Source organism: Anabrus simplex, chromosome 5, assembly GCF_040414725.1.
Source record: "Anabrus simplex isolate iqAnaSimp1 chromosome 5, ASM4041472v1, whole genome shotgun sequence".
Lineage (NCBI taxonomy): Eukaryota > Metazoa > Arthropoda > Insecta > Orthoptera > Tettigoniidae > Anabrus > Anabrus simplex.
Window position 1 is genome coordinate 187,187,432 of NC_090269.1, and position 12,896 is coordinate 187,200,327.

Genomic DNA, 12,896 nt, shown 5'->3' on the forward strand with positions numbered 1-12,896 from the left:
AATAGCTTTCTTTGTTTAGATGAAATTTTCCTTTTCTTAGTACCGCAAATCTCACAATATATTTCTTTAGTTAAATTAAAAGACGTCAATGATTGTTCATTGTGACGTAAATTATAGTCATAAACTCAGTTTTATTTTAATTATTATAAGTGATTCCAGTTCCATGTACAATCCTCAATTGTGGAAATGCAATAGTAATTTAATATTTTCCCGATCCATATCCCTGTATATTGCCAAATATGTGAGTTTATCACCTCACGCCTTGAGATAATTGATATAAGAGGTATGCTCTACCGAATTTTGTTGTTTTTCTTAAAAAAGCAACTGGCGCTCAAACAAATGTTAAGTATATTGTGTGAAGGAGATGTAAGTATAGAGTAGTGGTTGGAGTAGCCACAACAGTTCTAAGCGAAGTAGTGTACACCTTGTAAGATTCTATTAAATTGCATATCTTTTAGCGTTACCCCAGATACACGATGGAGAGGTCGCCATACGTCATTTCTCATGCGAAGACCTGGTTAGAGAATTTTCATTATAATGGCAGGCCCCCTTACCTGCTGCCAGTCACAATCGAGTTGGGCAGTATTCGTTATAATAACAGACACTCACTCCTCACCTGCCTTTTTACATGTTCAGAAAGACTGTCTCTGTGGTTTTCCGAGAGTCTCAAGGGATCTGCCAATGGACAGAAAACCAATATGACAGCAATATTAACTCAAAACAGTGTTTTATTACGTATCTGCCTAAGTACAAATTCAAAGGAAATGTTTTATTATTGGAATATATATGGGATAATTGGGCTGCATATAGATATCTGGTAAAGCGGGTACCTAAAGAACAGCATGTTTCCAAGACATATCGCTAAAATTTATCATAACGACTTGGAGAATGTTATGAATAAGGAAGGCTGCGACTGAGCTAGAAGTAAAAGTTTGTCTGTTATTTTATATTAGTGCAGTATCTTGCAGTGAACCTTCATGCCGTGATAGCAGGCCGAGTGTGTTTATGTTTCGTAATTTGTTATATCTATTCATGCTCCTTGCTAATCAAAGGCCTTCAAAATAAGATAGACTCACACGCGGCGCTGTCCTCAAATTGATGATGATGATGATGATGATGCTTGTTGTTTTAAAGGGCCTAACATCGAAGGTCATCGGCCCCCCTCAGATTGAATCGGAGTCAGTCGTATATGGTTTGTACTTGGTTACTGTCCGGCTCCATGGCTAAATGGTTAGCGTGCTGGCCTTTGGTCACAGGGGTCCCGGGTTCGATTCCCGGCAGGGTCGGAAATTTTAACCATCATTGGTTAATTTCATTGGCACGGCGTCTGGGTGTATGTGTTGTCTTCATCATCATTGCATCCTCATCCTGACGCACAGGTCGCCTACGGACGTCGAATCAAAACACCTGCACCTGGCGAGCCGAACATGTTCTCGGACACTCCCGGCACTAAAAGCCATACACCATTTCACTTGGTTACTGAGAAAAGTAAAGAAAAGGCGAGAGGATGAGTGAGCGCCGTGAATTACACACGAACGTGTGTAACAGTTCTCGAATTAAATGGTACAGTTTCCGACATTCTGTGGCCTATTTTATTCGTTCAAATTAAGGACATCATTCACCAACCCTCAAAAGCATGCGCCAAAACACAGATTCTTTTCTGGAAATAACAAAGAGTTACGAAAAAAATTCATACAAACATTTTTTTCTGGCAAATCAAATTTTAAGTTCACCTGCTCTGCTTCAGTGTTTAATAGGACTAACTATCCGGGCAGCTTAATTCACTTTCAAGGGTCCCAGATGTATGTTTTCCTCTCACTTGTTTCACAGTTTCTTTCGCTACATGGCCCGCTTAATAGATAGTGTGATAGTAAAACACAGAAAAGCATCTTTTTTTGGAATACTATTAGAATTACGGAGGAAGACAAGCTTTTTTCTAGGAAATAGAATTTTAGGCACACTCGTTGACTCCATTGCGTATTTAATAGGACTAACCGTTTGGACAGGATATGCACTTAATGGTCCCAGCCTTAGATTTTCCGGTGACTTGCTTCACATTTTATTCCTCTGCAGGGCCCCCTTAAACACTGTAACTGTAAGTAGTCTGTATGTTAACCAAAGGTTCCAGTTGTATGGTTGTAAAATTTGAGCACAGTCTATCAAGTAGTTTTTACGTGAAATAAACCAATACAAATGGACCAAGGATAAAACCTGCGCCAAAACACAGTAAAACAATTTTTTCTCGAAAACTATTAGAGTTACGAAGGAAATTCATATAAACCTTCATCTGGGAAATGGAATTTCAGGTGCATTTGGTGCGCTCCATCGTTCTATAGGACTAACAGTTTAGGCAGCGTATTCTGTTTTGAGTTCCAAGCGTGCGGTTTTCTCTAACTTTCTTCACATTTTCTTTCGCTACGTAGCCCATTTAAAAGATAGCGTGATAGTAAGTAGTCTGCGTATTAACCAAATGTATCCGCTAAAACCTTGTCATATTTGAGCTCTATCAGCCTGTTCCGGGGATTGTGTAGAACGCAGAGGTGAAACAAGGTGCGGGCATGAATGGGTGGATATACGAAAATCGATAGGTTGATTTAAAACTTTAAAATTGGCAGTTTTATTTCTTTCCCTTTTTTCCCTTTTCCGATGTTAACTTTTAACAAAAACAATTCGCTAAGCGAATAACAAAACCTCAGATACCACAATGAGCTCGAGAAGGAAAAAATGAATTCATAGAACAATTAAATAACATTAACAATACGAGCTTGAAGCTCCTACCTTGCCACTGTGACAAGAGCGACCACTGCTCCATTCAGTAATATCTCTTACAAGAGCACCTTCGCTCCACAAAATTATCTAGGAGACTAATCTCCAAACATTATACTATTCCAGCCTTCCAAAGGCACCATTCAACCTTTACATTAAACATTAATACCTTTACATTGATAGGAAGAGCGTCTTTGCTCTAAAATTTTACACTTAGGAATCTATTTCCGAAAATTCACACTTTTCAGGCCTATCAAAGGTACAACGTACATTTAACAAAATTTCACTGTCATAATTGCTCAACAGTCTGGTATCTTTAACATGAAAAGGAATAACATTGATTGTAACAGGGGTAGCACGTACCCATTCTACCAGGCCTTTGGTAAAAACTAAAGGTTAACTTACTGGTCCAAAAACCAAAATGGAAAGGAGGCGATCTCGTGCACTCCTAGAAATTTACATTAAATGCATAAAACCCTAGTTGGGCTTGTGGCCCGACGTTACAGAGGCTAAGCCTATACTACTGCGGTGACTAGATGGAGAGGATATTTAAGTTACGGAAATTACAACATAGAAAAGGTTACAAAATCATAGTCACCTCAAAAGCCAGTTGAAAGGGAATTCGAGAGGGTACCTCACTCTCTGTTCCCTGATTTCGGTTAAGTTCTTTCGACAAGTCTGAAATTTACATTTAAAGTTTAAAATTTACACTGGAGGAAAGTTACATTACTAAGACTGGAAACCTTCCTCTCGAGCTAGTTTTCAAAGACTATCACATGGTTATACTGAATCTACCATTACCTTGAGCTGGTAACCTCCCGAAGATGGATGAGGCGCCCCCGCCTCCTTTATAAACACACTCTAGACTGGTGCGATCACTAAGACAACTTGGTCCCAAAAGTGGCAGCTTTTATAGCAGAGGGGAAAGTTCCAGAAAACACTGGTCTAAGGCCCGACACACCACCAATTCTTATTGGATAATCCAATACATACCAGAAAATTTTGATTGGATGAAAAATAAATATACAAAATTTTTCATTGGCTAACATCTTAAGTTGGCGGGAAGAGATAGAAGTGTTGATAACTTTTGAACATAAAAAACACTAAATATTCCAATTTAGGAAACCTTTACATACAAAATTACTCTTGAATTTTAATAGTTCATCTTCATCCCAGAGGCTACGACATCAGTTTATAATGCGACATCTGTTGAGAAATGTTTAAACTTCTTGCGCTGGTTGTTGCAAGTTTTATATTATTTTCAGATGGCATTCTCCAAGGCGCTTAATTTAAATGCGCGGGGCGGGTGTACCCCCGGTACACAGCCAGTTAGTTTTTACATGAAAAAAGAGAACCAAGACAGATAAGCAAACATACAAACTTTGAGGTTTATTATTGCTGCCATTTTTTCCTTAAATCACGGTTCTCGTGGAAATTTTTTCATATTCCGGGATGATACATAGCTTATATGGCCTGGAATTGTATTATCTTTCAAATGCTGAAAGAAAATACAAAATCGGTCTAGTAGTTTCTGAGATTACCCGTTATATATAATCGGTCTCACAGACTTTATACATCGAGCTCGATAGCTGAGGTCGCTTAAGTGCGGCCAGTATCCAGTATTCGGGAGATAGTGGGTTTGAACCTCACTGTCGACAGCCCTGAAGATGGTTTTCCGTGGTTTCCCATTTTCACACCAGACAAATGCTGGGGCTGTACCTAAATTAAGGCCACGGCCGCTTCCTTCAACTCCTAGGCCTTTCCTATCCCATCGTCGCCATAAGATCTATCTGTGTCGGTGCGACGTAAAGTCCCTAGCAAAAAAAAAGTACCTAAATTAAGGCCACGGCCGCTTCCTTCCCACTCCTAGCCTTTCCCTGTCTCATCGTCGCCATAAGACATATCTGTGTCGGTGCGACGTAAAGCAACTAGCAAAAAAAGACTTTATACAGTATATTAGTAGCAGTAGACAGTATTCGGGAGATAGTAGGTTCGAACCTCACTGTCGGCAGCCCTGAAGATGGTTTTCCGTGGTTTCCCATTTTCACACCAGGCAAATGCTGGGGCTGTACCTTAATTAAGGCCACGGCCGCTTCCTTCCCAGTCCTAGCCCTCTCCTATCCCATCGTCGCCGTAAGACCTATCTGTGTCGGTGCGACGTAAAGCCAATAGCAAAAGAAAAGAAAAAGTAGCAGTAGATTTCGTATCCGTATAGGGTAGTCCTTATATGGTCGCTATGTGCCGGTACTAGAACATGGAGCTCCTCTGAGATCCGTACTGAATGTGATGTACTGTTTGCATTTACCATCAAGGTATAATTCCCGTTTCAGAGACCTAATTCATTTCATCACTGAATGTAGACTATTTTGTCCTTAATTTTGTTCCAGCAAGCAGTGCCGGATTAAGGTGTTTGGGGGCCCTGGGCTATTTACAAATGTGGGGTCCCTTCTACGTAACCAAGGCCCCCCCCCCCCAGGCAGCGCCGGGGAAGGTACCTGGGTCTTCGGGGGTGGCAGTCATTACTGCTACCACTACACCAACGAGATCGGCAATTTATTATTTACTACTCCGAGTATTCCATACAATGTGACTGAAGTTTAAAATACACATTAGGATCCCCTTTCATTGTTCCTAAAACCATCTTCCTAATGCTCATGCCTTTCCAATTCCTAATCTCTCTTAAAACAGCAGACTTAGATATTACACTATTCGCTTACCTGTAGAAGATTCCAATACACCAGTGACAGTCTCTTCAGTCGTCGATGCACCTGTAGACTTCCTATCAAAAAATGTTGATATTTTCGGCAACTTTTCAATTTCTTTCAAATGTTTTTTTTAAATTTACGTTTTTTTGCCACCACTAGAATATTTTCTATCCATTTTACAAGAACATTTCAGTTGTAACTTACGAATGGTTCAATAACCAAAGGTGAACTGGAAGTTCTCTTCCTGATGCAAAGATATAGTGTAGCTTCCCCTGTCCCCTCCCGCTCACTTCCTAGACCTCTTTCCCCCTCCCTCTGTGCCCGTACTCGCAAGCTGCCAGACTTAAATTTTCATCGACAATAACCTTTACAATAATTACAGTGCGTAAGTGGCGAGGATTCGTGCCTCCGGATTGATTCTAGCAGTGATGAAATACTAACGCGGACATCTGATAAGGAAGGAAGGAAGGAAGGAAGGAAGGAAGGAAGGAAGGAAGGAAGGAAGGAAGGAAGGAAGAGTGCGTGTTCCATATTTTGCGAGGGTAAATATTCATATACATGCACGGAGGTGGAGCAGCAGATGTTTTTATACAATTTTAGCCCATTTAGCCCCCGCCCCCCCTTAATCCGGCCCTGCCAACAAGAATGGAAGATGCTGATAACTTCAGAAAGCTACAAGCTAAGGTGACTTTCAGTATGGCTCTGTTGACTAAGATTTCTCCATTTAGGTCCAGATTTGTGCTGGTTAATTGCCATTTTGACAGTGTTGATACTGGCTGGTGCCTTCGTCTCCGTTTGGGTAGAAAGGTAACATTTATCAAGCTAAGTTTTTTCTCACATGCATTTCATGGTGAATAGTAACCGTACGGTGCTCCTCCATCTCCATTGACACTAATTATTTTCCGACTGCATTACGATATGGGGTGTAGATAAGGAAGACCATCAGCATTGAACATATTCATCAGCATTCATCAGATTGGAGTTCATCATAGTGAACAACCAGTGTATTCTGCTCTAACCTGATGTCTAGCCTACTGACGAAATCACGAATTTCATCTTATGAGATGACCGGGCGAGTTGGCCGTGCGGTTAGGGGCGCACGGCTGTGAGCTTGCATCCTGGAGATAGTGAATGTCGAGCCCCACTGTCGGCAGTCCTGAAGATGGTTTTCCGCGGTTTCGCATTTTCACACCAGGCAAATGCTGGAGTTGTACCTTAATTAAGGCTACGGCCACTTCCTTTCCGCTCCTAAGCCCTTCCTCTCCCATCGTCGCCATAAGACCTATCTGTGTCGGTGCGACGTAAAATAAATTGAAAAAAAAAAAACCTAACTTATGAGTTGCCATCGGATCTGCCGGATATACTCTAGATCAGGGATGGCGAACCTATGCCACGCGTGTCACTAGGTGACACGCGAACACGATTTCGGTGGCACACCACACGCATATTAACGTTTGTATGCACGTCTTGTTCTATAGACTATACATACCTCATGCATCATATATTCATAATGTTTCAGGTTTAAAAAATAAGTACCGAAAATCTAATTTCAAGTTCCATTCAGACGTGCACTATGGCAACACTGATAGAGATAAATGTCAGATGCATTCGCTCACCTACATCAGTCAATTGCTGAAGTTTGGCTTGTGTTAGCATAAGTGTTTATCGTTTTGAATTCCGTAAGAAAAATAGTTGCTAGGAGATTATCCCTATTTTGAGATTAGGAAAAACTATCGCACTTTATTTCAAAGCCTGATATTGCACACTTGAGTGATATCAAGGTCAATTTTTTTGAGTGGCAGTTTAGAAATGGAGCTGACTGAATTTCAAGATACCAGTCATGGGTGAACAAATTCTTACAGCTTAGTAAAGCATTGGTGAAAATCGAATGTGCTTTTGATGGTGAATACTCTCTCCAGAAACCGGAGAACTTAATACTTGAACAGTGGAACAGCCTCGGCCATGAAGAAACTTGCTACAGCGCTACTTTCCCATACACCTGCGACCTACCATTTTCTACAATGAACGTTGTGAACAGTTAGAAACCATCTTGGTTCAGACCTAAGTGCTTCTTGCTTGTTACTGAAGACAAGAAGTTATGAACCTAACATAAATGCCATCGCTACTAAGATTCAGCAACAAGTTTCACACTAAAGTTGAGAATGATATTTCACTGAAAGTCCTTTGGCAATACTAGTCATCTTGATAATACTTAATGACGAAGTGTGTTACAATGGTCACTTAATATACTTTTTTTCAAAATAATGTTAGGTATTCTTAAATCGTACACATTTAAACATGTATATTTGTGGTATTGGCAAAATACGACCACGGAACATGCAATCAAATGAAATATTTTACAATATATATGTAATAACATACTATAGAACATAACTTGGAATTAGGGATGGAAGTCGGGGGAAGGGGTGGTCGCGGGTTGTAACCATTCGAAAGGAAAATAATAAGTGGCACAGTAGACAGTTGAGAATAATAAATCAGACTTAAAATGGCACACCAGTTGGAAAAGGTTCGCCATCCCTGCTCTAGATGTTCATAAAATACCGACACAGCTAAGCTACCAATGTCTCTTTAACAAACGAACAGAGGAGCGGAGTCCAGCCACCAGATTATGATGGTGATGATGATGATCATTTCGGTTGTACGTCTCCCTTTTGAGACGCCGAGGTGCCAGAATGTTGTCCCGCAGGAGTTCTTTTATGACACGAGATGACGTATTTGAGCACCTTCAAATACTAACTTATCGGACTGAGCTGCGATTGAACCTACCAGTTTGGGCTTGGAAAGCCAGTGTTCTGTTGCCTGAGGTAATCAGCCTTGCAAAATATCTGGTAAAAGTTTGCTACATTATGTTAAATACCAGTAAGAACAGTACACCAATTGGAACAGAGCGTACCTTTTATATTCCTCATACTGTAACTGCAGTCTCCGTAGTAAATTGCTGATTTGAAAGAATACATTTAGCATGCAGAGCCTAGCAGTAAAACACTAAGATATTGTTTCTGTTGATATCCTTGTTATGACGAATTCTTCTGAAACCTACTAGAATTACGGTCTAAATACTGTAAGGAATTCGTCATTTCATAATACGCTTTAACAAATCCTCGAGGAAAAGAATTAATCAGACACACATTCCGACTTCCGAAGACTCAACCAAGAAAACAGGACTATTTTTTTTGTTTTTTTTTTGTTTTCTGGGGTGCCTGTACCCAGAACTAAAATGTAGGATATATCAGGAATATTCAGGATGTCTAGTTACCATACATATAACATAACATCGCATAGGTGTAATGAGAGACACTTGTAGGCTCTGGTTTGGTTGCCGGCGCTCCGTTGTGTATACTTCCTGACACAAAAATCTGAGGGACTTTTTTGTACAGAGGATCAGCATCAAACTTGTGTACCTTGTCCTGATGATCTTTCATAACATATTTTTTGTCGTGCTCTTTAACATACATTGGTCCAATACACAATTTGCCAGTGAATTTGCATTGTTCCATTATGTTATGAAAGTGACATTAGCATTTAGGGCAGTTTGTAGTGAATGTTATAATCTAAACTTATTCGTAAAACATAGAAGTGTACCCTTTTATTGGAAACATGTAGAGAAATATCTGCTTATTAACTAGCCAAGTAATATCTATAATATTGTGCTCCTCCTTTGTTAGTCTACTATAAATTAACACTTGTGGCATTTGCTCTTGTTACAGGTCTTAGTGCATGCGAGCGCAAGTCATTTGTCTTTCTACGCAAGGAACTGCCTGTCAGACTGTCCAACATCATGAAGGAGATACATCTTCTTCCGGATAATTTGCTGCGTATGCCTTCAGTGTGCCTCGTCAACGACTGGTACATCCGCAGCTTTCAGGAGATCCTGGAGTTTGAGCAAGCGGACATCAATGATAAAATGCTCACCAAGTGAGTGATGTCTGTTCTACGTTCCATAGGTATATTAAATCTTAATATTTTATTTCAGTCTACTGAGCTGCTTCCTTGGAACATGACTTCTGCTAGTAGCTGGAAATGCATTCATAGGGTAGCATTGTCTTTCGTATAGTTGGTATCATCCAAGCATGCATGCATGTTGATTATAGCAGGTTGTCTTAATTGTCTAGTCTGAATTACTTTTGTGTTTATCATTTATTGAGAGTACCAGTATGTTCATCTTTTGGATGTCGACTTTGAAATTTGGATCTACTATTGTCGGCAACAGCGTTGTTGGCCTCTGGCTGCGCAGAGAGAATGTCATGATGTGGATGATACACAGCGTTGCCGCATACAGACAATTATTTTTTGCTATTTGCTTTACGTCGCACCGACACAGATAGGTCTTATTGCGACGATGGGACAGGAAAGGGCTAGGAGTAGGAAGGAAGCGGCCGTGGCCTTAATTAAGGTACAGCCCCAGCATTTGCCTGGTGTAAAATGGGAAACCACGGAAAACCATTTTCAGGGCTGCCGACGGTGGGGTTCGAACCTACTATCTCCCGAATACTGGATACTGGCCGCACTTAAGCGACTGCAACAGACAGTTATTACCGCTGCTTAACCCACATCACCTGGAGGTAACATACAATAGCGTAGCTTCTCGAAACATTTGTGTGGTCTTTCCACTTTACATTTCATGTTTCACGCTGTGTTGTGTTCAGTGTTGCCAGTTGTAGTACTGAGGGATTTTTTTCTCAAAATGGACCAAATCGTAGGGATTGTATGATCGTTTGTTAATATTTATGACGATTTCCTAATATTTTAAAATTACTTGTAAGTTTGTGTGTAGGAAACTAAATTACAGATGTGACTAGATCTGCATGGTTACATCATTCACAGTATGCTGTATTACCTCAGAGAGGGATTTTCCGCATTCTCCTCTTCCACCCTCCTCCATAATGTTACATCAGAAAGGGACTTCCCGTATTCACTCTCCGCTCAAGGTGTTTGAACAGTTTCATCATAACAGCTTGAGTAAATATGAATCTGCTGCCAATATCACGAAGCCTGAAGAAATTAGCGGAGATAGATTATTTAGGTGTAATCCAAAGCATTCCTCTAATCTGTTGCTTCCAAGCGGAATTTGAATAGCGTCCTCTGCAGAGGAATCAACGTCAATTTGAAGAATTTATATGAAGTGTATTCAGTTTCACCAAATAGCTTTGGAACTGACTGTTAAATGGCGTTCTCTTCAAAGGAATTAACTCTCCTAAAATAATAATAATAATAATAATAATAATAATAATAATAATAATAATGATAATAATAATAATAACAGCTATGTCCAGTCCGTCCGTCCGTTCTGTTGGACCGAGTTGCTTCATTTTTTGTTTTTTTTCTCTCCGGAATTACCTGCCAGTGGATCATCATGCATTGATAGGTCTCTTACATTCAGTCAACTTTGAGCAATCCTAAAATCGAGTCATTAAATGATCACTCCAATAATTGCAGGCGAAGGCTTACCCTAGCCCGCAATACATTCTGTACTTAGCGGGTTGCACACCGTTAAGGGGCAATATCTTTACGTAAAGATACCGGCGAAGCTAAACGATTAAAAATGACTATAGGCAAACCTAAAATTTCAACCAAACTTGGTACACATGTGACAATACTATCCGGAGAGATATACCGTGGGAGTAAGACACACCAAGCTCTCCTAGCGGTGGAGTGGAGAGGGAGTGGCATGTAAAAATAATCGAAATTGTTACGGAGATATCCGTGGAGCAGAAAGAGGTGAAAGAAGGTGCGGGTGTTGAATGGGTCTGGAATCGTGTACCCGGTACCAGTACATCATATCTGTAGTGCGACGTGTGAATATTTATTTCGACTTTCCCCATCTAGAGATTGCCCCTGAGGAAAAAGTATATTTTAAAGAAAACAAGATGAATATTAAAAGCAATTATGAGTTAATGACGTAATGGTTGGTAAGCACATTTAACATATTGTTGTTGCATTAAAAAGTTTTGGGAGATATGGTTCTTTAGGATTTGGATAGAATATTTCAAGGCAGTCACTGCGACTTCTCTTGGTAATGCCTCATCGAGGTTAAATGATTTGCAGAACTTGACGAAGAAGAGAGGAACACTTCCTCTAGCGCCAACCATTAATCCTACGAATTCGACATCGTCCAACTGGTATTGTTGATAGAATGGGATAGTTGGTTCATATGTTGTTTCCTTTTCCTCGTGTACAAAAGTGATTCTGCTGCCAACATCACACAACCTGGCTAGAAGGTCATGATCCGGCTGTACCAGTGGGTATTGTGGGAAACGGGTGACAATAGACTGCAGAGAACTTCATGAGTCTGTATACACGAGAAAGTGCTTTCTTTCGTCACCCAGTGCAAAGTGCAGAACTTCTAAGATGGCGAAAAGCTCCGCAGTATACACGCTACAGACACTAGGAAGCGAGATATATTATTGATATTATTGGAGACGAAAGAGCATCCCACATTTTCTCCGATCTTAGAACCATCCGTGAATACATGTTTTGCGGCCGGATACTGTTGAACGAAGTCCTAAAAATACCTCCGATGAACAAAGGCATCCGTATTCACCTTAGGTCCACGGAGTAGATTAGCCGTATATATCCGGTGGTGGAACTAACCGCGTACCGGGTACCTCGCTAGAAGTCCGCTCAAGACAACCATCAACAGCCACATCTAACTCATGACACAAGCTATCAATTCGAACTCCAACCGGCCGTAGATACCTCTGGTGGTCTTCTTTTCCTACCGCTTTTTCCACACCTGTGGGGTCGTGGTTGCGAACTGCGTCGCACATGTGGATTTGGCCCTGTTTTACGGTCGGATGCCCTTCTTGACGCCAACCCTATATGGAGGTAGTGTATTGTGTGAATATGAAGAGGAGAGTCCTATTGGGCTGATCTTCAGGAGCTAGCAATTCGCTTCAATCAAGCGACTCGTCGTCGATTTCTACACTATTTTGGACTTCATATTCATTAGATTATGTTGTGACTTTGCGCCTGATAATATATGCATGCTGGCTCACTTCACTGTTCACCTCTTCTCGTAAACATTTGGAGACAGTGCCGAACTTTGCGTGTGTTGTGCTACTATTCAGAAGATTGCGCCTTACTTCATATAAGTGACTGACTTTCTACTTCTTCTAGATTTTACGATTTAAATTCGCATAGTGCCAATCCCCATCATCTTATTTTGCCTCTTCAAGTGTTTTTGTGAAAGACTCATTCTTTAATTTCTTATTTACCTATGCATTGTTTTTACATTTTATTCGGCTGATGATGACTCAGATTGGGGTCGAAACCGGTACCGCTTCCGCTTATAACTCTACATTTCTAATTTATTTGTATTGAATAGGTTGAACTACGTTATTTGTTATTTCAATTTAATGGTATAAAGAATCCCGATATTGTCAGTTCCAGTTTCTCGTTTTGTTA

The 12,896-nt window shown here is 40.5% G+C and overlaps 1 protein-coding gene across 2 annotated transcripts in view; it reads left to right on the forward strand.

Annotated features, from left to right (window-relative positions):
* The window catches only part of Pdk (pyruvate dehydrogenase kinase), a 465,625-nt gene that overhangs the window by 331,321 nt on the left and 121,408 nt on the right, over positions 1-12,896 (forward strand). For both annotated transcript variants that reach the window (XR_011018266.1, XM_068227592.1), the window contains exon 2: positions 9,200-9,407. Coding sequence is in view for 1 of the 2 variants with exons in the window: in XM_068227592.1 (XP_068083693.1) it covers positions 9,200-9,407 (208 nt within the window). In the remaining variant the exon portion in view is untranslated. The remainder of the gene's footprint in view (positions 1-9,199; positions 9,408-12,896) is intronic.